This window comes from Spodoptera frugiperda, chromosome 25 (assembly GCF_023101765.2).
Source record: "Spodoptera frugiperda isolate SF20-4 chromosome 25, AGI-APGP_CSIRO_Sfru_2.0, whole genome shotgun sequence".
Taxonomy (NCBI): Eukaryota; Metazoa; Arthropoda; class Insecta; order Lepidoptera; family Noctuidae; genus Spodoptera; species Spodoptera frugiperda.
Genome location: NC_064236.1, coordinates 6,721,961 through 6,747,663, shown reverse-complemented (window position 1 = coordinate 6,747,663; position 25,703 = coordinate 6,721,961). Strand labels below are relative to the sequence as shown.

Below are 25,703 nucleotides of genomic sequence, written 5' to 3'. Positions count from 1 at the left end.
TAAGCATCGGATCAAATATAAATGTTACTCGTGCTATAGAAAGCGAAACTACACACCTAAGGGAATTAAGATCGAGCAACGGAGTTTTTGCTCCCCTGAATCTATTTTTCGGTGGAATCACGAACTATGTCAGTAGTAGAATTGAAGAAAAGAAGAAACGCATGAAGACTGCTTTTCAGGCATTTTTCGAAGTATTGGGCAGAGGAAAAACTAGCCAACATCAACAGCAGCAGCATTATCATTATGTGCAAAAACCGGTGGCGGTAACGAAGACGGTAATACACGAACCAGAATATATGAAAATAGTGGCAAATTCTTCAGATAAGAGGAATGGTACTTTCGACACTCAAGCTGAATTCTCTGCTGAACATTTAATAATTGCACATGGATTTAAATCAGAATCACACACCGTTCTAACAGTGGATGGTTATATGATAACTATGCATCGAATAATGCGTGACCTCGATAAGCGTTACGACCGCGCGGTCATCTTGCATCACGGTATACTTGGAAGCTCAGAAGATTGGCTGCTTCTTGGTGAAAGAAGAGCACTGCCCTATTTATTAAGTGATGGTGGATACGATGTGTGGCTGCTAAATGCACGAGGTAACAAATACTCAAAAACACATACAGGGAAAAGCTCTGAAAGATTAGAATTTTGGGATTTTTCGTGGCATGAAATGGGTGTGTATGATTTACCCGCAGCTTTTAAATATATTAGCGAAATTACTAATAAAGCAGAGTTAAACTTCATAGGTCATTCTATGGGAGCCACCGCACTTCTAGTTCTTTTGACAACATCACCAGAATACAATGATGTGTTAAGATCAGGGATCCTACTAGCACCATTAGCATTTATGTACCATGTAAAAGGTCCGATGAGACTACTAGCAAATTTTTATAGCACAAATGGTTACAATTCCCTGAACTTCTTGGGTCAGACTGAATTTATGAACTCAGAAACATTTCCGGAACAAATTGTTAAGAGATATTGTAAAGGAGACAAAAAATCATGTGAAAATCCTATGCTACTACTAGTGAATGGTGGCAGTCCATTGTTGGAACCGAAGCTCATGGAAGACGTTATGAATCATACTCCGAGCGGAACATCAGCGAAAACAATAATTCATTTCGTGCAGTTGGCGAAGACCGGATTCTTTCAAATGTTTGATTATGGAGCTGCAAATAACGTGCGAAAGTATAAGAATGGGACTCCCGAAATATATAATTTGAAAAAAGTAACCTTGCCACTGGCGTTGTTCAGTTCTCCTTCGGACTGGCTGGCGACTGTGTCGGACATTAAAACAATTTTACCCCTCCTGCCAAATGTGAACGTGCATCATGTGGTGAAAGCGGACAATTTTGGACACTACGATTTTGTTTGGTCGCCTGATGCACCAGATCTAGTCTTCAATTTCATTCTACCATTATTAGATAAAATAACAGACAGCAAAAAGGACGGCTTTTTCGAATGATATGAATACAATGGTAATGATTTGAAGGGAATGATCTCACAACACATATTATATTTTTATCGAAACGTGATGTTCGGCTTTTATTTTTCAAATACGTTTATACATACGTATACCAATGAGTAATAAATAATGTACATAATTATACATTCATCTTTGTGAAATTGTAAGCAAGTAAGTAATAGCACATGAGGCATAACAATTTTTTGTACTTTTTAAAATTTATTTTATTCGGTAAAAGTGTTTTTTTTTAAGAATTTTTGTGGTGATCATTATTACTTTGTATTTTTTAGTAATGTCCTAACAACTTTCTTATTTTTAATCGAAGTTGACATTTGTCTCGGTATTTCATTACCTACTGAAGCGAGTATTGAGGAAATTGTTCTATGTATTCTATAATACGACACAACTTGATGAAGCTGACATAGTAAATACTGGTGCTGGCCCTAGCTCTATAGGAACGTAGAAGGAAAAAGCTTTAGTTAAAACACAATTATTCCGTACGTACGTTCTTTAAATAAATACACAATTCTTCAGCCGTTTGTATAAGCAGTATTAAGGTTTATTCATATATTTTTAATAGTCATCTACATACGATATTACGATATTAGTGAAAGGGCTCCAAGAGCTGGAGACTGAGACGGGCTTATGTTAGCGTCCCTAGAGATATCTATAAGCAGGTGAGCCCCTCTCGTCACTAAGAGGGCAAACTTGCGTGAACCCCTTGAAAGGCGTCTAAATAACTAAAGGGCCCATTTAAATATGCATTGGCAATGTGATGGATAAAGTGATACAAATGATAGATATACACATGTATCAAGTATAACGTACAGTTTTCAAGTTTTAATAGGGCTTTTCCGATATGCGAGCTACTCATACGGGTATGCAAGTTACTTTTGAGCCTTGCAAGTACGTACTTGTACAATCCTTGGTCACATTAGACGCGTTCTTGTTTTTTGTTAAATTTTTAATACATTTAGATGAGTTCACTCACTGTTTATATGCAGTACTTTTATGATTAAGCATATGACTGTTATATGCATTTATTGAGGATATTTATTGTATTTTTTAAATGTAGATTTACAGTGTACGTTAATTCCTGCATCTTTACTATACATATAATTTGTGTTATGGAAATCATTATTTGTTTTAATGCGGTTATCTCCGGAAGTTCTAGTTCCAATTGAAAAATATTTGTTTAGGATAGTCTATTTGTCAAGGAAGGTTATGAGATATAAAACATTACGGTACGCCCAATAGGAAACTTGTAAATAATTAACTTGTATAAATGTGACTGCATCTAACAATGTAGCCAGTGCCTGTATAGTTCTGCGTGTCGTATAAATTACATTACAATTGTATAGGCACATTTAAGTAAATATCTTAAAAGTTCCAAATTTACAAGTAGCCTTTAAAATATGATATAAATTGCCGAAAAAGCAGTAATTAAGAGGACGTTTTCAAGTGTTGATCACGTTGTATGCGCGACAGTTGGATGACGCCGCGTTTACGATCTGCGGCGTGAATCGGCCGCTGGGGAAATCATGGACTCGGTGGTCGATGCCCGCAGAGACGCGTGCATAACATTGCTCGCTTTGTTACCCGGTTCTCGTAACGGTTTTCTAGTTTCACAGTGCATACTATTTTCCCTTCGAAACATTTCTGTACATGTGTTATTTATTGCAATAGTATTTATTATCGATTGTCTTGTTCTACATCTAGTATGAGGCTTTACTGTGTCCTTTACAATTTGTATCTTTGCATTATGAATTTAGAAAGTGTTTTTAATGCTCATCTCTTTTTTGTATTGGAGCAGACAGATCACTGTGTTAAAAGAAATTGGCCAGGAAAACCAGCAAATTAAACTGAGTTATACGTGTATTGCTAGCAATAGGGCGGTTAGCCTATAGTAGTAAAGGATTAGGGATCCAACATCTCTCTATCGATCTAAATTTTTGATAGAAACTCCATACAACAAATGTCAACAATCGATCCTAATCCAAAGGTTTAGGACTAAGATTGGTTTTTAAGTTCTATACTGTTAGTAAATATTATGTGTGTTGTGCAAATAACTTCTTGGCGAGAACTAAACAAACTGGAATTAGGAATTATTATTGTGAAGACAAATTTTGTAAAACAGATGTACAATGTATGAATGTATGTAGATATGTGTATGATTATTAATTCTTTTATTTTATTACGCTCGTAAATATTGGGTAACTAAGGGATTGGTTACGTGTTAGGAAATAAATAGATTGAATTTGAATATACTCGTTATTTTTATTCACAAACCCTTTTGATACGGTAGTAGAACCTACTTCGGTTGAGTTTGGGAAAGCCATGCTACGGCACGAATGCTACGGCATGGCCGGCTCGACCGGAGTGATACCACGGCCTCATAGCAAACCGACGTGAAACAACGCTTGCGTTGTATTTCGTTGTATGTTTAATGTTACCGGAGGTCCAATTACCACTCTTCCTATTCTTTCCAAACCCCAATTCCCCAAAAACCCATCAATTCCTAACCCCCAAAAGGCTGGCATTGCACTTGTAACGCCTCTGGTGTTTCAGGTGTTCATGGGCGGTGACAATTGCTTACCATCAGGTGATACGTTTAACGGCGTCTTCCATAAAAAAACCACTTTAGGGAACAGAGAGTAAAGTTCCCTAAGCAAAGGAGGATCCTCCGACCAGGCGAGGTGATCATGCCTGGCGGGCTTTCTGCCCAACTGTTGTTCGTTGGGATTTTCTATCCGTGTTAATTCGCATGTAAACTTCATATGTGCGATGCAGGATATTTGTGACGCCATCCATTGATTTGCTCGTCGATAATCTATGTGCGACTTCTGTCATCTGTCATCTGTCACTTGTCAGTGTCGCCACACCACCATCATTTCAAACGATCACTTTCAAAAGAGTTTTGAAGACAAAACGACGACGACAAGCGACGTTACGTTATCATTTTCGGGGTTCCTTTATATGTAGCTGGAAACGATACCGCAATTAAACAGTTTTCTACATGGTCGGCGACTAACTCACCTCTGGAGCTGTAAGCTTATGCTACGAAAACTGCTTACCAAGAAATGGGCCGTAATATTTTTTAATCATGTAGGTATGTAATTTTGATAATCACAATCCTCGCCACACAACTTTTGTACAAACATCGGTAAATCAAACTATACATATTCGTCTAAATCCTTTTTCGACTCCATATCGTATTGATAAGATTACCACACAACAATAGGGAAGATGCAAAAATAATATTTATGAAAATTTTGTTATTAAAATGCTAAAAAAGAATAAAAGAAGGGCCACAGCAAGGTTTTCATTTTATTTAATGTTGATTTTTATCATAAATTATGAATAAAAAGTTACATGTAAAGAAACGTATTTCAAAACACCAATCAGTGTTTAGTGACGTTGCTCCTGCTATGTCAACTATTGACAACTTTGAGTTGTGAACATTTTAAGCGAAAATTATTTTGCATTTATCGGCTAAAAATGGAAGCTGGGTTTATCAAAGCAGATTCTAGGAATCTACCAAAAGTTAGCGTAGACATGGTTGTAACTTTTTTATGGAAAGTGCGGAGTTTTCGAGTGTAGAAATAATATGGCGATAACGCAATCGGCTATGTTCAAATCAAAAGATATGGAGAATTATGTATAGTAAAAAGTCGAGTTACGCCGGAGCATGAAATACGTAAAGAAGGTTATCGTGTTACAGCCATTATAAATGAAACGCAAAGCTTGGTTCAGTCCTGCCAATGCGAAGATTGTGCGGCTTCTGAAGGTAAACATTTCAGGTTATTTTAAATAGTTAATCTGTAGCATGGATAATTTTGACTAAAATCTATTTCCAGGTGGGTGTAAGCATGCTGCTGCACTATTGCTATGGTTACACAGAAGATCTGAGGAGCCTCCGATAACGTCCATCACATGTTATTGGAAAAAGACAAAATTATCTATATGTGCTTCTAGAAAATCATTTATAAAAGCGATACAATGCTTTTATAAATGAAGTTATGAATGCTGCAAAGAAATTCTCGATAGATGCTGTATTTCCAAAATTAAAAGATATTAATTACATGTTTTTTCTGTAACCATTTTGTAGATATTTTAAATAAAACTTTGTTTTTTAAATACTTTTTTTTATTCAATTTTAATTAAAGGTGATTGCAAATTGACAAGCGCACAACAAATGATTATACTATAGTCTAAATGGGGAATTAGGAAATGATAAACACAGGCATGTGGCTTCAAAAAGCAAACTCACGCAGTCTTCTGATCACTCTTTCAATATGAATTCGCAGGCTTGCAATTTTCTTTGACCTTAGTACATCATCTCTTGAACTTTTCTTGGTGTTGCTAACACTAGGTGGTCTTATCAACTGAAATTGCTTGTGCAAATGTGCTTGAAGCCTCTGTCTGCCATGATACAAGCTCCAGGTGGTAAAATGTCTGTACATTTTCAGCTTGAAACCACTTTTTTCTCAGTTTGGGATCAGAAGGCCTAGTCAAAAACAATTTATTAGGAAATTTGGTTGAAATTGATGGACACAATGGCACGAAACATGAGTCAATACGGCTTTTTTGGTGCTGTTGTTGTAATAACCAGATGTTGATGGGATGTCTATTTTTAGTTTTATCAAAATATATCTTGAAAATAGAGGAAATTTTGAAAAAAGCCAGCGACGGTAACAAACAGTGAACAGTGACAGACATCGACAAACAGGTATGACGTCATCGGAACTATAGGTCCGTTTCCGCGCGAAAATTTAAACTGTCAGTTTCAAAACGCATTTTTTGCAATAAATTAGGGTTTTTTTTAATTTTTAATATACTTGTGGTCTATTCTACATGAAATGCTTTACAATGAAAACATAAATAAAAATATTGCATCTTCCCTATTGACAACATTTCAAAACTGATACGACATGGAAACAAAAATACCATTTCTTTATTTTCGTATCCTGAGTCCAAATATATTTATGTCATATTTTTTTTATTTTTTATTTCTGAGAAAAATAATTAAAATCACAAAACATGTGATGACGTCATAGGTACGGCAGAATGCAGTCGTTACCTTTGCCTTAGCAATCATGGTTGCAGATGAAAACATCAAGTGTCAAATGTCAATGTTTAATGTCACTTGAAGCTGTAACTTTTATTTACATTCGAAATCGAAATTGATTTTACACAATATTTTCGACACACTGCTTATTGTTATTATTCACAACTGTTGATTAACATTATTTCGTCAATAAAATGGATTTCCATGAAACATATACGCCAATGAAGGATCCAAAATATTGTTTTGTACCAGCCAGCAAAAACAACACTACTACACTACGTATTTCTGCAAAATTGTAGCATTCATTTTCGTGCATATATTGCAATAGCATTAAATAGTCAACTTTCGGCCAGTTTCTGCAATCGGCAACTAGGAATCATATAATTATAACAACACAAATAACAAAATCTGAAATCACACAAACACAAGCGCGCCAACGAGTTTGACAAGCTTAGTGTTGCTAACTTTATTTTTACCAGCCCACCAAATGAGGCCGTGAAAACCACCAGAAACCACTAAATCTTAGCGGCCTCTCAAACCACCAAAATTCCTCAAGATCATCACAGAATCTAAAAAAAGGGATTATGAATAACATTTCCATGGCCCCCTTTACTCTTTCAATAACTACGCACATTATTTAAAAGGGTTTTATTTTAATTGTATTATTAGATTTTTGTGATTAATCTACATAATATAATATATTTTAAAATATTCTTTATATAAACTGACTTTTTAGACAGACTGCTTCAAAAAGTTTTGATTCTGTTATTGCCTGCGCAGAAGCCAAAAATTGGGTTCTCTAAGTATGATGGGCAATTAAAATACTGAACTCTGGTTTTCATGAGTTTCAAGTTTCCTGATCAGGCGGTGGTACTTTCTGTTTCATAGATGTTAAGTGAATTTCAAATCGGTACCCCAAATAGCATTTCATAACTATAAAATCTTTAATATTGTGCGTAAAAATATTTACCTTCTGAGTAGGCAATATTATCTTGCCAACAAGTGTATCAATTAAGTATTTTTAACTAGAAATCATACAGCATTTTACGAGTAGTGTTAGTGGTTAATTTGTAACTTACCACTAACTGAAACAATCTAGTCCACTAAAATATACACTAGCCACTGAAACCAATATTTTCCCGCTGAAACTCCACTAAGTTGGCAACACTGGACAAGCTGTCAGTGACAGTACATTTGACATCTACTAGGTTTTTTTACGGATCTAAGTGAGGCAAAGGTATTGTCGCCATTCTACCGTAATTTGGCACATACGTCTTTTTAGAATACACTGAATTTCAAACTCGAAATTATGAATGAAAAGTACATAATTTCGAAAAATGAAAAAATATGGGTGCCCTAGTTTTCGATTTACTTTTATATAACACAATAATACATGCATGTTAAAAATATGAAATGTTGTCAATTGAAATGAAAATCCCAACAGCGAGTAGCACTCCCAACCATTTGGTCATTGGTCAAAGGAAAATATTTCCCTTTTTTAAAGAATTGTATTAATAAAATGGATCATAAGACACAAAAACCCATTAGCGGACCCTAAATTAAATCCAAGCAACTTGCACTTTCAGTTACCTGATATTTATTATAACGGAAAATGAGCATTAATTTTCACTTGGATAAAGTACAAAAATGAACTTACTCGCCCTGTTCTTGTGGTCGAGTTTAGTGTGACAATTTCGAGGGCTGACCACAAATATTGAATGTTACCTGAATAACGTCCCCTGTGGTTTGCCGTGGGACATGACATGGTACTACGACAAGGTTTTATTTAAGCAACGCCGCAGGAGACACATTCAATTAACTCCATGTTTATGGTCACCTACGGAATTAAAATATTTTTCACAAAACAAACTTTTTTTTGAAACTTTGCAGACTGTTGCTACAATTTTGTTGTGCCCACACGTTACTCGTGAGTTACTAGCCCACGTTGCTTATATTTGCAGGATTATAATGATCTTGAATGTACTAGGTACAGTGCATTTAGCTTTTACTCTATACGGCAAACTGTTTGAATGAAATAGTAAACGTAAACTAAATATATATCAAGGTTTCTAAGTCTTAGGTTATTTTTTTTATATTTTTTGATATAAGCCGGTAAACGAGTAGACAGATCACCTAATGGTTAGCAATCGCCGCCGCCTGTGGATGGCCATGGCATTACAAGTGCGTTGTCGGTCTTTTAGGGGTTAGAAATATAACGGTTGTTGGAGAATCGGGAATTGAGAAAATTGGGAAGGTAATCGGGTTCCAGTAACCTCACTCAAACAACGAAACACAACGGAAGCATTGAAAACAAACAAAACAAGCATTCACGTCGGTTTTCTGTGAGGCCGTGATATCACTCCGGTCGAGCCGGCCCATTCGAGCGAAGCATGGCTCTCCCACACTTTAACTTACATATCTTTAGGTTTAAAACTAGAAAAATTGCGAATGGTAGTATGCCTGTAGCAAGGTAACGTATTTTACAATGATCCTAGATAATCCCGTAAACGTATGGTATAAGCAGATTATCCCATAATGTATTGTTATTTCAAGGCCACAAGGCCATAATATTCATCAATAGATAATAAGAACTGGAGATATAAACGATTCAATAGAGATGTTCATTATTAACAAGACATAAAGGGTGAAATACACAAAGAGCAAGTAACGATGGAAATCAGAAAGTATGCCGCTAGGATAAAGGATCATTCTTCCATGAATGTAAACAGCCCTGCAGTATGACGTGTGGAAAAAGATTGAGCGACATAACTTAGACGAACAAATTGATTTCAATATCAATTATTTATAGTATTAAACTGTTCAGGAATTAGGAAGAAACCCATAAAATCAAGTTACTTTTCGATTGACATTTGACATGAATGCCGAAGAGATCTAAAAGGCAAAGTTATAACACCTTATTGCTCCTTAGAAAACGTTTTAAATAGATTCAAGGGAAATACGACTAATGATCAGAAATAAATGAATACATTGTAGTAAGGGGAATTGCACAAATTGATCCTCCCTAGTCCTTTCCATCATCAAACCGCAAGACAATCACCAAAATAACAACAGTAACGTGAACACGAACGGTTAAAAAATAAAAAGAATATCTGACGTCATTCCATTGATCTGACATTTCAAATAGCTTACATCGGGTGTATTCATCAACAAAAAATCTTCATTCGCACTCCTGCGTGCATTCTGTCCGAGTGTGGCTCCACTCATAGCAGCGAGAGCGGAAGAGCGGAGAAAGAATTTTCCTTGGAGTAACTAAGGAAAATTACTAAAGCTACCACAATATAAGGACTTCTCGGTCAATCGGCTGCGCAATCTTTTTCAGTGGCATGCTAATAAAGGTGCCTATACCTAGTGGACATAAATGAATGAATGATGCCTTTATGTGCTTCCATTTTGTAATTTTGTGTACCTAATTTTACATAGACCATTTCGAACAATTTACAAAGATATGTAACGAAACCACGTAATTCTTCGCGCCTGTACCTTCATAATATTATAAGTGCTCGATAAACTTAAGTGACAGATAGTGCATACAAATTACGTTCTCAAAGTTATATGATACGTAGAGGCTATCCAGACATTATGAAACAAGTCCTTAGTGGATTATTTTAAAATGCTGTTTTTTTTTTGTTTCTGCGGGCAAACATCTATCGTTTGTGTGCTACTTCTATTTCTTTTTTATGGTAAAAGATGAAAAGCTTTGCAATTTTGCTGATCAAAATCACGAGTAGATAAAGTGCGAAAGATATTTTTAACCAACATCGCGATCACTAAAGACATACCTCAAAATGTCTGTCAAAAGAAATTTCAGCGAACCGACATAGTAATTAAATAAACCGCAGTGTTTTTACTTATTTTAAGCTTTTCCATTTTATTTTCTTGCCGTGGAATATGCCGTTGGGTTAATTAAATTAACAGTCGGCATGCATCTACTCTTATTCATATAAATTCGTTTTTTTTTGTTTTCCGAATACAATTACAGATTTAAAATATAATTTTATGCACTATTTTACAATGGAATTAAAACTAAACCAACAGGTTAAGCTCTAGCTCACGCGTAATTGTAATAGGGACGACCCAATAGCTAAACTTCAGTTAAAATTCCAGATTACATACTATTAGTTACTGAGAATTTTGAAATACATATTCAATGATTTTATTGATATACTTTTCTATAAACTATGTATAAACAAAGGAAGCGTGGTCGTCCTCGGCAAACCTGGCGACGTACGGCACTTGCAGAAGAGGTGGCCATCGGTATGACAAGGTGAAGCGAGAAGCTCAAGACCAGTCGAAATGGAGCACCTCTGTGGACGCCCTCTGCCCCATCTAGGGGACATAGGACCTTAAGTAAGTATGTACTAGGAAATATTTTGAAAAAATAAAATAGTCAATGAAAGTGTGATGATTATTTTTGGAACGACGATTACGTAATTGTTAATTCAATACAGCGAATATTTTTCCAGAGCTAGAATTTTAATATAGAATTTGTTCACCTATATTAATAATTTGTTTTAGGTAAGTAATAAAAGGATCATAGATTAATTAATAATCTTCCGGAGCTGCGGACTGCCTAACGAGTTACCGGGGCTCCACCTCGAAAAGGAAATGTACGAACAGGGTAGTTTTTAGTCAGTAAGAGTCTGACACTCCCTCTCGTTTCGCTCAAGGCGGGAGAAGATTAATAATCTTATTGAATAAATAATCAAGTGAAACGATATCAAAATTCTTAACCACCATGAAATATTTATTATTTTTACGAGTAATCTCGAACTTTTCCATCACACTTAACTTTTACGCTGTATACAATTTTTGTATCCTTATTTCACGAACCAATGGTATAATCCGAAAAAAAACCTCGCCGTTTCGCCCGCCACTTGGATCACAATGGTGGCTCGATCCCTTAAAGTTCCCTGCACACAATGGTTTACATTACCGCATCAAATAATAACACTTAGTAAAAAGAGGGGACGGTGCCGTTCCGGACCGGATCGATAAAGTAAAACTCTTATTGATAAACATGATGCATGACGTACTTATACCAACTTTTTTTATCAGCCACTGAAATATGCGGTGATTTTGTAGCTTTATATCTTTAGGGGAAAGGCAAAAGACTAGGTCGAGTGGTCATGAGAGTGGCTTTCTGGCTATTAGCTCTATTAAGGTTACAAAGACAGGTAAATTAGATGGTTTCCGAAATTCTCAGTTACCGCAAGGTTCTAGAGTTTACAATAGACTGGCACTTTTACAATGACTCAAGTAAGTGCATTGGTAAACACTTTTGATACTCTACTACTACTACTTGATAGTCTAGTCTATTCTACTGTTTCTGCTGACCCAAATAGTATTAAGAATTGGCATTGTATTTACTGATACGTGAGAGTGATTTCACTCTCAGCTTTCAAACTGTCTTCAGCCACAAAAATCCCCCTCCCCAATCTTCCTAATCCTCAACAACCCCTTAAGTTTTTAAACTTAAAAAGCCAGCAACGCTTTTGTAACGCCTCCGGTGTTTCGGGTGTCCTTGGGCGGCGGGGATTGCTTGCCATCAGGTGATCCGTGAGCTCGTTTACCGGCTTATACATAAAAAAAAACAAGAATACTTTTGTATTTAAGTAAAGGTTAGTTACGACAGGAATTTTGTCAAGGTATACCTATTTTTTTTCTATTGTAAAGTTAGTGCTTTTTAGATTTCATTAGGATTGGATTTCATTTTAACTTGTAGATTCTACGAAGCTGCGAAAACAAAAGGCTTCGAAAATACTATATACATTTCTGTAGCTCTGCTAATGTAAACTATTAGCTTATAATAATAAAATAGCTAATAAATATTTGATTTCATCGTTAACTGTTATAATTTAATTATTTTCGAACATTTCATTAATAAATAAAAATAACTAGATATCAGTAAATGTAATCAAAAATCTATTATTACTTAATCAGTTGTATCGGATATCTGGTTAAGTTTTTTGATGGATTGTTTACTAGAAATGCTTCAACATAATATTTTATTATTAAAATACGAGTATCAACTAGCAGAATCAAATTACTGAATTTTTTGAGTTATTTCATATTCAATTTGATACTCTGTATTGTTTGTAGTTCGCAGTAATTTCTGCAATAAGCCAATGAACTAATTACTCCGATTGACTGGTTCTTGGAGTAGCTCTGACTGCATCAAACACGATATTTCCAATTCAATAGCTAGCAAAAATGAGTTTTTATAACAGTAGGTAGTGAGCGAGCTCGGACAATTGTAGCAATATATCTCAGCACTTTTAGAAATAATTAGTTAGTTGTTTTTTGTATTGATATTGCAGCATCCATAACAGTAACTTTTTTTAATTAGGTGTCATATCTAAAAACGATACCAAAAATGAGTTTTTATAACAGTAGGTAGTGAGCGAGCTCGGACGATTGTTGCAATATATCTCAGCACTTTTAGAAATAATTAGTTAGTTGTTTTTTGTATATATATATTGCAGCATCCATAACAGTAACTTTTTTTAATTAGGTGTCATATCTAAAAACGATACCAAAAATATTTCACGGACTAAGGACATCAATAACAACATCCTCAATTTCATTATTTTTTGCAAATGATTGCAGGGTATAAACGGAACGCTCAAAAAATCGCAAACAAGTGAAAGTAAAATAAGATTTTTTTTTTTTAATTGAGGAATTCAATGAAATTATTGTTGGAATTAACTGCTTAATGCTGATGCCTGCTGCCTTGTATATGTTGTTGGTAAATTATTCCCTAGTAAATTAAAGTTAAAATTAAATGAAATTATACAATAGTCAATAAATATTATATAAGTATTATACATACGGTACCTATAAATGGTAGGTACGGTACTTTTGCGGTACCCAAAAGGGCCCATAGTTGGAATATATTACTGTATACAATTGTAGACCACACTGTACACTATGTATGCATTAAAGTGATTTGATTTGACAGTGTTATCGCCTAATATGCGAAACTAATGACGTAAATACGTAATTACGTTTTTATTATAAAAACAGAAACCCACCACTTAAATCATCTACAATTTGGTATCAGGCACATAGAATAGAAATATTGCTCGAAAAAAAAATATTAGGGGTGGTTTGCAAAATAACAATAATGCATTATCTGTGACAAGATTATATTCAATTTGTCCGCACAGGGCTCCCCCTGTTGACTTTTACAATTCGACCGATCTAATAGGCAGCTGATACACTCATTGTTTTGTTTCCATTGGTTCGGGATCGATAGATAAATATTGACAAACCTTATAACAAGTTCTCTTATCTTCTTGAAACATACATTTTAATATTATTGTGGGGAACTGTAGCGAATTTTATTACGTAAAATGACTGTAACACCAAAAAAATGTAGTTAAATGTCGATCAATGTTCTAGAAAACTGTCACACAATATTCATAAAATACCTTTCACACAGGAAATCATAAGGAAAGTATAAAAATGTTTGTTTGTTGTTATAAGTTAAATCTCCATATTAAAGTTCCCATAAACACTTTCGTTTAATAAACGAGAATGATTAAAACTAGGTTAAAGCTAGCAAGGGCATTGCCATCCTAATTACTTCACAAAGGCTCCAAATAAATATTTCATAGTCTCAGCCCTCCATCCACCTCAAGTTATCCGAAGCAACTCATGTAATATGTATACTTGTTAATTTACCTGGTTTCGTACTAGTTAATTTACGGGAGGTACCGGGCTAGAACTACACGTGAACACAATAATTTAATTAGAGGTAGCAAACGTTGAGCGAGCCGTCCTACGAGTGGCTGTTAAAAAAAACATGTTTAACACCAGCATAACTAATGTGGTGCAGCTGCATTCACAGTTTTTATTGCAAAATAAAACATTAGTAGGTATTGCTCCGCCACCGCCCGAGGGAGGCACATTTCAATGATTGAACAAATAATATTGTATCGTACCACAGACGGCGCGGCGCGGCGTCGCGTGGCGTCAGCGACACCGAATTTTATCAAACTACAAATTATAAATGATTTATTTTTTATTCCCATCCTCATTTTACTAAGCTAGAAATATGAATAAGTTAGTTGAAATAATGTAATTATTTTCGTGTAACGCGCAACAAGTGTTATTTGATAAGTCATAATATATTTTATCTTAAAATTTACTTAATCATTTTCTAAAAAGGTATGTCGTTTTTATACGACAGTATTCAACCGTGGGTACGTGAAAAAGCAATTTTTAAATTAGAAAATGGAACTGGAAAATGTAACGGTGTGTACTGTGTATGTTTGACAATAACTAACTTTTAAATCTAATTCCTAGTACCCGTTTTTTGTTACAAACTAAAACACACACTAGTTTTTGTGCACTTTTATTCTATGATGCCCGTCAGTTTGACTGTCTATTACGTTCACGTGGAAATCGCAGTTACAAAGCTCTGCACACCGCTAACAAAGGAAAGTTTGTGGCAAAAAATTGAAAATTTGAAATTATTAAGCAAATACACCTCAGCGCGGAACGGACATCAATACCGTCAGCAGGCTTCGTACACGGCACAATGCTGTTTGAAGTCTATACAAATTCATTGTTCCACCTTCAGCGTTTTAATCCAGGTTTTGTTAAACATCAACTTTTATAAAAGACGGGTAAAAAGAGCATTGTTGTCAGAGTACATGTTAGTTTGATCACACACAAAGCTGCCTTCCCAGGATTCTTTACATCCTTCTTTTTAAATGTAATATGAGAGAAGGAACGAAAATAGAACGACGTTCTTCCTATTTTTACCGCCACGAGTAAACTGTCCATGGTAAAAGAAAATCTTATTCAAAGGCATGTAAGTACGGTATGTTTCACTACACATTTAAAAATGAACTTTGTGAGATTTAATTGAATATAAACTACACAGGTATATATTATTTCTGCTCGGATTGTTCAAAGTATTTAGCATTGCAGATTCGCAGTAATTTCGAATAAAAAGGTATTTCCTGCAGACCGTCTTGACAAACGACAACAATCCAAACATTTTTGTCCAGTCTAGATACCGAAAGCGAGCAACATCTCATATTATTAAAATAAACGAAATACTTAAGACACAGAACACAAAGCAGCAACAAAATTAATCATGTTACTATAATCCGTATAATATTAAACGTGGTTATATTGGTTTTTATTAAACCTTTATTAATACAATAGTAAGAATATAAATGTCATTTTTATTTATTACTCTTGTAGATTGGGCAACGTGTTTCCCCTTTGCTATTTTTTATTAGACTCAGCTGTAAGCAATATGTTTCCGCGAGGGGATATGGCAGGGATTAAAGCATCGGTCAGTGGATCAATAGCATTCATTACACGGGGCGATGTGTGCGTACTTATTGTATTGTTACAACCCTAGGACACGGCTCTAGGGGCTCGAGGGTCGCGGTGCAAGTGCACTGCAGGTTGATTGGAACAACAAATAAACATCTAACGTTTGTTCCATTTTCCTTGTCCTCAATATACTCCGTCGCCGAAGGTCACCATGTTTGCCATTTTCTATTTCAACAACAATAATGTTTATTATATGATTGAGTTTCGCTAATATCGAGTTACCTGCCCTCAGGTCAGTCCTTGTAGGAGTTGACCTTTAATTAAAGGTATATGTTAAGCCTTATTTATGAAATAATAATATACCTTGTAAAAATATTATTATATACTGAATATGATTTTCGTTATTGTGATATTTGATTCTTTAGTTATATTTTGTGTACTTAATTAGTGCTAATTAGGTAGCTTTGTTTACTGTTAGATATTTTGTGATATTATTATTGTATTTACTTTGTGAGAGAATTCTCGGATTTCTAGTCGAATAGCTAGCTGATGTAGTTCGCAAAACACAGGTGTGTTCTTTCGACAGGACAAATAACGGCATGTCCGCGAGATCAAGCGTTGAATGAATAACGCGAAAGTTTGTTGTTCCGTTTTTACATGGAATGGAATACGAACACGGAACGAAACATACTAATTTACGAAACTATTGTACGTGTAGGACAAAATGTTACGTTTTTTTGTCCAAAAAGACAGAGATGTAATTGTATAAATTTTAATACGTAACTGCTCGTTTTCGCTATAATTCACATTTATTTATGTGATTGAAAAATTCCTATATCATAAATCATCATCATTATAGACATTCACTGCTTGACATAAACCTCCCCCAATTAGTCCTAGATAGGCCGGTTGGAAGCGACCAGCATCCAGCAGCTTCCTGCGACCTTAATCATGACGTCCGTCCTACGCTGCGCCGGTACGCGGCCTCCACTTGAGAACCTTTCTGCCCCAGCGGATGTCGGTTCTCTGCGCTATATGCCCTGCCCACTGACACTTCAGCTTGCGAATTCTTTGGGCTATGTTGACGATTCTTGTTCGTTCGTTCAAACTTTAATTTCAAGGCTTCTTTTTTACAGATCAAAACCTAAAAGGTATCTATGATAAGTAAAAGATGAGTGAGAGTCTAAATAAGTTTACGAAATAGAATTTTTAAAATATAATTGTCGAATGTACGGAATAGCCGACCCTCAGAAAAAACACGGTTAACCCTAAAACAACACGTTTCGCAATAAAGTGAGAATTCTGTAAAATGACATTTAAAGTCTAATTTAATTTAAAACAAAGAAAAAAAAAGCGAACAAACAATTGCCACGGTCTTTTATATAAATGTCTGGAGGCAAAGTTGTGGCTAGTATGAATGGCTTCCATGGACGTTGGAAACGAAAGACGCAATACTACCAAGTACGAACAGTCCCTATATTTTTAAAAGAAACCATTATAATTTAAAAGAGTTGACAAGCAAGTCGACTTTTTGTGACTTCCCTCCATTATCTAAGTGCTCGCTATTGTAGACAACTTCAAGATTTCTAACAAACTCTGATTGCACATAAAATTATAACAATAACTAAGTTTACGTACAACAGAAGTTTTAATTGTATATTTCCCTTTAATATACCTCTTGTAAAATGAAACTAGTTTACTGGAAAATTCTAATAGCTCCTTCGTAGGCAGCCCACGCGCAATATCGATCGCCTTCATTTTATAAGCGTTGCATTCAAGTTATTTTTATACTTTCTCCTTCAGGCTTCTTACGTATACAGGCACTTTAAAATATTGTATTTATCAGCAGTAACGACGATATTATGTATGAAAGTTTTTAAGAAGAAGGTTGCTTGCATTCATTAATTTTTAGTGCTATATTCTGGTAGAGATGCCAACAAAAACAATATTACGATACACATAAATTTAGTTGACTGAAAACAAAAATACATAAATAATAATTGAAACAGATAAACAATATTTTGAAGAATAGAATCCGGCGAGAATATGAAGAACACTTCCTTATTTCACACAAATAGACAATTTTCTCGTAATACATACTAACAATTTGTCAGCCATACAGTTGATACAAATAGCATTTTTTCGTGACCCAAAAAAATCAAATGTCCCAGAGGGTAGAAAATAAAAGGTGTTCACAAAAAAGGAATGATAAGGTTGAAGCAACAAGTCCTTTTGTCTCTTCGGCCATCACGGGTTTATTGTTCGAAATACTGCTGATAGTCGCAAAGGGATCTGGGAACTAAAAAATAAACGTGACAACTTTAACTACATCATTCATCTTGCAAACACACACAATAATTATACGGTATGGATATTACTCATATTATAACTTAAATGAAACTACAAGTAGTACTCGTCCACAGAAGCATAATGTAACCAAAAATTTTAATTAAAACGTACATTAAAATTTGGAATTTGTCAATCAAAATAAATAATTAAATAAATCAAGTATAAATTCTGTGTGAACAGCTCCATTTCCTTAAACATAGTAGAGCTTTAATGATGTAGGTTGTCTAGGAATGTTACGGACATGCAGCGCGGCTGTTGCAATGGCGTATTTTTAAATTAGCTCAAAGATAAAAAAATGCATGCTTTTTGGCTTAACTGAAAATAAACGAAACAAGAACGAAATAGGGGCCTATTTCGTTCTTGTTTCAAGCCAAAATGATAACAAATATGTGGTTTGAATTAAGTCATATGTGTATTTTTATACGGTGTAGTGGAATATCATACTGCATGCAACGTAATAACTTTAAACCGATCGATAGAGGTATCTTTGATACTATCCACTAAGCCTTCTGCCAGAGTTGATTAGTTTGTTTATAATATTGAACTTTCCTAGTATCCTCTTTCGATCTTGATCAGTTTTTCTAAGGAGCTTACATTAAAGCTTTCATAAGATTTTTTTAATTTTATTAGTTCCGTGGCCAACTTAAATATATCTCAAGAATCTGCTACAGACTGTATAATGATCCCAGCAGGCACTGGAAACTTATGTATTTGTCGAATCTACGGGTAATAGTTGTATCCAACAAGATTAAAAAATCGCGCTTGAAATCCGAGCCCGCATTCCCGATTTTGTATCGGTTTAAATCACGATAAAAATTCAACGTTTAGATAATTTATTTTAAATAAACTTGCATTCGATTTAATGTTGCGATATATTTTTTTCTTTCTACCAACCGATATGTTTTCCGAGTCGGAAATTAAGAAACACCCTCTTGCATAGAAAGTGGTACATTAAAAAATAGGGTAGGTCGGGGTCGTGTGCCTTGTGGTACTATTATTTCAAACAATAAAATAGATTTTATAAACTCAATACTCGATTTATTCATATTTTGAGTTAAAACACAAGTGTTTAGGTATTTTGATGATAATAATTCATGTGCGGACAATGCAACCGCAAAATTTAATTGTAATTAGCACAATATTGATGAAATATTTCCCTTTTACTCGTATTGTGGGAAACAGAACAATTCATATCATAGTTGAAAATAATTAAAGCAGATAATATAACTAGCTTCCATAAATATATTAAAATGATTGATTAATTTTATTTAGTTTGAAAATGGATTACTTAAATGATTGGCTGAAGTGGGGTAGCATGTTTACCTTCGCCCACCATTAACCTACCTCTTCATTGGAAACTAGGTGAAACGTTACCATATCATATTACAAAATTAAATGCTTTTCTGAAAACAATAATTTCTACCTTCACTTACGCGACTGCCTCGGTTATACACACAAACAAACGAACTTTCGCATTATAAAATATTAGTAAGACTACTCAAGAAAATTTCCTACTGCATACTTTGACTATGCGCAACTCTTTGTCCACAGGGCTATGTTCGGGTTTAAGAAAAATTCCTCGGTAGCACAGAGTCTGGAATTGTGTCCAGAATATTGTAATAGGTTGACCTCCTTTTAGATGTGACAACATAAATGGTAAAAAGTGGATGTACATTGTACAGTAATAAAGGGCGTGATGGTACTGTTTTAATACTTACGCGATAATAATATAATAATATAGACTTCTTATTGTATAAGAACATTTTGAATAAAACGAAACAAGGCTCTTGTACCACCACTTTCTTAAAATATAAGTCACGTCTTCAAGAGCTGTCGCTTCGGTTCATTTATAAACTACGACCGGATTACTATTTTTCCTTGCTATAAAACTTTTAATTAAGGACACGGATACAATACTGGTAAAGACGATCTTAAACAATAGAGTCTTAGTAAGTCGACATGAAGGTTTTATAATCAATTTTAATTTCAATGCAGAATATGAACGAATACTAGACAAAAGCATTTCATTACCCTTCGGTATCCTAGCTCCCTGCTGTTCTTCATAAAAGGTTGAACTAATTTGAGTCGTATTTTGGTTCCGTTTTGAGATATAATTGCAGTGTCATATATTTTAAATAGAACTTAAAGAACATATTTGTACAATCATATCACACAATAACAGCCTATAAGTAGCCACTGCTGACCGAAGGCATCTTCTCGCACGAAGAAGGTTAGAGCATTAATCACCACGCTGGTTCAATGCGGGTTGGTAAACTTATAAATATATATATCAGAAATCATAAGCTCAGGTTTCCTTCACTGTAGTCAATGATTTCTAAATAGATCTCTTAGATAGTACATATATCCTGGAAAATGTCACATTGGTACTATGTCGGTGGTAGGTTTCATACCCGCACCCTCAGTGACGATCAAGACAGTCATTAATTGCTCAATCATTATAATACCTTTCCTTAGTATTTATTATACCCGTACTAACTATTAAAACTCATTTGGCTGATATTCAGTTTATTTTTCTGACCTACTCAGCCCGCAATGCTATTAGAGCTATGTAATTGGTTGAGTAGCTCCACATAGTGCACAAATCTAAACTCCGTGCTAACTATTCAGAATTTGGTAATCGAAAAACTGCTCCAAACTACGAACATATCCGCGAAACTAAACTTTTAATAGCCATGTTCAAAGTTTGCACTTCGAATATTTAATAAGCATCGATGTTGCGGAAATGATGGGGTAATAATTCGATGGCCTACTTATTGCAGCGCACATAGTACTTTAGGTAATACCTAATTATTATATAAAAGATAATTATCTTAGATATCCGCATTCAAAGACCCAATTAACCCCCCCCCCTCCCCAATCGTCCCAATCCCCGATTCTCCAACAACCCTTAATTCCTAACCCCTAAAAGGTAGGCGACGCACTTGTACCGGCACGGTCACGGCGGCGTGTCTTTTTTCTTTGAAGGGGAAAATCATCCAATCACTTCTCCCTCCTTGGGTGAGGTGAGACTGACTCTTACTGAGACTCTTACTCAGACACTTACTGACTAAAAACCACCCCGTTCCTTCTCCTGCTTTTTGAGCCGGAGCCACGGTATGCCCGCTAGTTATGCCTTTTGGTAAAACCAACCAGCCTAACCCGCCGCTAGCTTTTTGTATTTGACGTTATAAAGTACATAGTATATCATATGACATACAATTTAAAGTTCAAAATGACAGGTTGATAGCAGAGTTAGAGCGGTACCATCACCGTGTGCCATGGCCGTTATTGGGCAAAAATGTGTGACGTGAGTGATCATCGTTGAGAGTTATTTAGCGACCCAAACTTGTCACATAAGGATGTGACGACTTTGGAGGCACCCTCTCTAAATTGCTTGGGCGATGTAGTACGGCGTACGGTGGACGTAAACTTAGGAGGGAAAACATAAAAGTATTTATTTAGGGATTAACTCGAAGAAATATTACGTATTGGACTGATAAAGAGAGGCTATTTATAGTTACAAACTTGTTGATTAAGTTACTTCGAATGCCACATTTGGTCAACTCTACTATTTTTCAGATTTGTACTTATTTATTAACAAAATAATGTCGTACATTGATCAAATGGATTTCAATTGCAAAGGAATTTCCAAGAAAAATACAAAAATAGGTTTACTCAAATCTAACCCTTAAAAAAGGTCGCGCTTCATATTGAAATGACCCTAAATTAATTTGCCATGAAGCTGCTCCATTTCCGCGTCTATTGTTATGGACACGGCATTCCTCAAAATCTGCTTCACAATTTTTTATATTTTAGAACATTTCGAAAATATTGTCTATTCCATTTTAAAACAAGATCATTTTTTTGGCTTCGGAGAGAGCAAAGTTGCGCTGACGTCAACCTTTGAAAAAAATACATTAAACGATACCTGAGAAGTGTTTGTAACATAAAATTATTAAATGGGTCAGCAACGTCTAGTTTGTACAATTAGAAACTTGTACAGAAGTAAGGATTTTTCATGGCTTTCGTCCCAAGAATAGGGTAAGTTCGAAGGCAACTGCTTTTATACAGTATACAACTGAGGTGAACGAACAAAGGACGGCTAAGTTCTTGCAAGACCATTAAAAAACAGAAACCCTTTTTCATCTATTGTGTATAAACGTCATTATATTTTTTCCAGGTAAATAAAAGTAACTGGTTATTTACTTGTTAAGACGGCCAATTATTCAAGTTGTTCGAGAAACCTTAAGAAATTCTTTACGTTTTCCATTTCTTTTTTTTTACAATATTATTCAGTTCTATTTCAAGTTGGACTTGCACGTAACAGGTTTGGTTAGGTTAATTACTGTATCAAGACTCAGTTAATTCTGGGAAAACAGATTGTTTAAATCATTACCCTTAAAACATGAGGCCATCAGAGTTGTTTTACTTTAATCGAAAATGGCAGGAGACACGAAAATCCGTGTCGTGTAAAACGTACACACGGCACCCATTATGTTCATTAATATTTCCGCACGACCGAAACTTAGGTTAAAAGCTAATTCACAAGATAAAAACGCGACGCGACATCAGACTAGGGACCTTTAAAAGTTTTTTCCCTTTCGGAATTCATTTTGCAGGACTATAATCAGTAGCAAATCGTGCAGAAACGAGCTAAACTTATCACGCCAGGAATCCGGGGAGGAATTCGCTTCGTGTACGTTACAATTTCTATCAAACCCTTGTAATCTGTAATGGAGAATGTTTCTATAATAGACCCCAGATTTTTGTTTCAGATTTTTAGGTGATACATTTACGATACACGAGTTTCTGGTGGATTTAGTGGAGTTGCTTTCTATTTCAGAAATTACTTGTTTGATATCTTACAAGAATAAATTTTTTTTTTGACTATTAGTAAATTTTGACCTTAACTGTGGGCTCCATGGGCGGCGCTGATCGCTTACCATCAGGACTGCTCGTTAGTCCTCTATTCCATAAAAAAGTTACAATTCATATCGAATTAATAATCAATTGTCATTCCATTCGTAATCATTGTTACAACTATACCTTAAAATTAAAAGAATGAACAATTTTGTTTGGTTCAGCGTGTATATTACCTTCCAACATGTTTAAAACCCTGATTAAAAGGAATCAAATAAAAAATGAAGTACTTTCATTACCCGAATCTGTTAACGACTTTCTTTCGTCGTCAAATATTCACTGGAACTGAAAATAAAATATGAAACCGAATTGGAGAGAGTTTTTTAACATGGTTTGTAGCCCCGAGCGCTATCTATTATTTTGTTGTTAATTCTTATATTGCTAACAGCATACTTATAACGGGAAGCCTTCAAAAGGTGCCTAGCTTTTTGAAAAGACGGGAGTGTGGAATTTTACCTTACTAAAACCTCCCTGGTGGCCACCGATACACCTGTACTGAGTCACTGAGGCACTGAGTCCTCTTGGTCTGCTCCTGGAACTGCTCCGGAACCCCCACGGTGCAACGCCTGTCACGGCACATACCTTTTTTTTTTTTTTTTTTGAGGTGGAAAACAACCCCGTGCCTACTTCTGCTTTTCGAACCGGAGCCCCGGTAAACCCGCTAGGTAGTCCGCAGCTCCGGATCAGGCATCAGCCCTACTGGGCCCCATCTGTGGTGGTCTGATGGCTCTTTGAGGCGCGCGCGGAACGCGACGCGCCGCACGCACGGGTCTGGTTCTGTTCGGGCGGTGAACACATACCTAAGCAGACGGGGATATTATAATACCTACTATTTAAAATATTCTACCGCGCAATTGTTCGTAATGTTTTTCTATCTAAAATTATCGCGCATTGTGGATCGTCTATTCATTTCATTACGGTACTTATTTTGATAAAAAGAGTGAATGAATGACTTAGGTTATGAAAAACCACTAAAGCTTTTCTGTACGAGTTATTATATTATTCCATTTTATTTTGAATAAGGTTTAATTAACGTTTTCAGATCTTCTATTTACCTTGAAAGCAGAATGTGAAATGAAAAAAATACCTCCATTTCATTCGTTGCAGGCATTTCATATTCCTATCTTTGAATATTTTCTCTTACAAAGTAGGTACGTTATTATTGTAAAGAGAATGCATATTGAAATATAAAAATAGGACTGGATCGCAATATGTCCGATTGCACGAGTTCCAATAGAAGCGTATTAACTCTACCTGAATGCTCACAACCTAGATGAATCTCGAATAGATTTGTCTGACTCTAGAAAATTCAATATACCTTTATTTCTAATACGAAATATACGAATTGCATATTGTTCGTATCTTGCAATTTTCTATCATTTGTATACTGCATCTGCATTGCTTTTACCTATCGATAAGATGTAAGAATATGTCTTTAAAGATTATAGGAAATAGTATTTCAAAAGTCAGTTGGTATCTAAGAAAAAAATTATAAGCAAAATAGCAATAGCACTTGCAATAATTACAAGTGTTTAAATTAAAAAATAAATACAAGAGAGAAAATGTCAGGTAACGGTTTAGTATCTGGTATCGCTGAGAGTACTTACCAAGCTACCAACACCGGTAGTCATCAACACAAATAAAGAGAAATAAAAGTTATTTTCCAAAGTGTTTCAATTCAACGCTATTCCAAGATACTTCACGAGGACTTATTTTAATGAGCGCGAATCTATAAAGTGGTGCAGTTCTCTAAAATATTAATTATTTTATTTATAAGAAAATTGTTTCGACTCTTAATGAAAAGAGGTACATGCAAGACTCGTAGCACTTGGCGTTCCATTGTCTCTGCCTAGCGCATGGCAGAAAGATGTGAGGTTATGTAGGTATGTATGTTTTAACATCATCATTGTTTCATACATCTCATTTCTGAAACTAAAATTTAAGAAAAAATGTATGAGTATGAGTACCGTACTTAAGTCATAGCGGACAAGAAACCAAACGGTAGAAAATAGACCATAATTTATCCACGCGCTGTTTTTATACAGGTAACTAAAAGAACATTATGCAACCAATGTTAAACACAACTCTTTATTTCAAACATAAAACTGCGCATTATTCAATTAACGTACGAGGTACAATAAAATTAAGTCCGCCGTGCGTTCACACAAAAAGATGAATCCTCCACAATTCCTGCTCCATTCTACTTTTATAAAGTAAAGCGAAGTTTTATTTTTCACTAAACAAAAACAGGACCCGCGGGCGACATCAACTGCGGAAAGAGTTGAATGAAGAAGATTTTCATTAATGCCGGAGATCTTCACTAAGTGCCAATTAAATTTTGTGACGGAAATCGAAAGATGAACGGATTTACGAGCCATACCTGCAAATTAAATTATTGATTTGGCGATTCCGAAGAGGCACTCTTACTCTCTCCCTACGTTGTCAGCCATCAAGTTATTAGCAGGCTGTACAAAAATCCCTGGAATTAAAATATGTTCGCGAGTGATTGCGTCGTTCAGTGTTCGTTCATCCTTAATTGAATATGAAGAGGATTATTGGAATAGCCCTGCGATTAT

At 35.2% G+C, this 25,703-nt stretch overlaps 1 protein-coding gene and 1 long non-coding RNA gene across 2 annotated transcripts; both read left to right on the top strand.

Moving 5' to 3' along the window:
* The first annotated feature begins 452 nt into the window (after nt 1–452).
* On the top strand, nt 453–1,475 carry LOC118264951 (lipase 3-like). The gene is made up of 2 exons (XM_050704570.1): nt 453–606; nt 757–1,475. The coding sequence occupies exons 1-2, from the start codon at nt 453–455 to the stop codon at nt 1,473–1,475; spliced, it is 873 nt and encodes a 290-aa protein (XP_050560527.1).
* A 3,639-nt stretch (nt 1,476–5,114) lies between these two features.
* Nucleotides 5,115–5,612, top strand: LOC118273502 (uncharacterized). The gene is made up of 2 exons (XR_004783420.2): nt 5,115–5,262; nt 5,333–5,612. It is a non-coding gene; the product is annotated as an uncharacterized LOC118273502 (long non-coding RNA).
* The last annotated feature ends 20,091 nt before the right edge of the window (nt 5,613–25,703 follow it).

What these genes read in the sequence shown, in the direction of transcription:
- LOC118264951 (XM_050704570.1), top strand. Translation starts at nt 453, where the DNA reads ATGCGTGACCTCGATAAGCGTTACGACCGCGCGGTCATCTTGCATCAC. An exon ending in GTGGCTGCTAAATGCACGAG is followed by an intron (nt 607 to 756) that starts GTAACAAATACT and finishes TAAACTTCATAG; the next exon opens with GTCATTCTATGGGAGCCACC.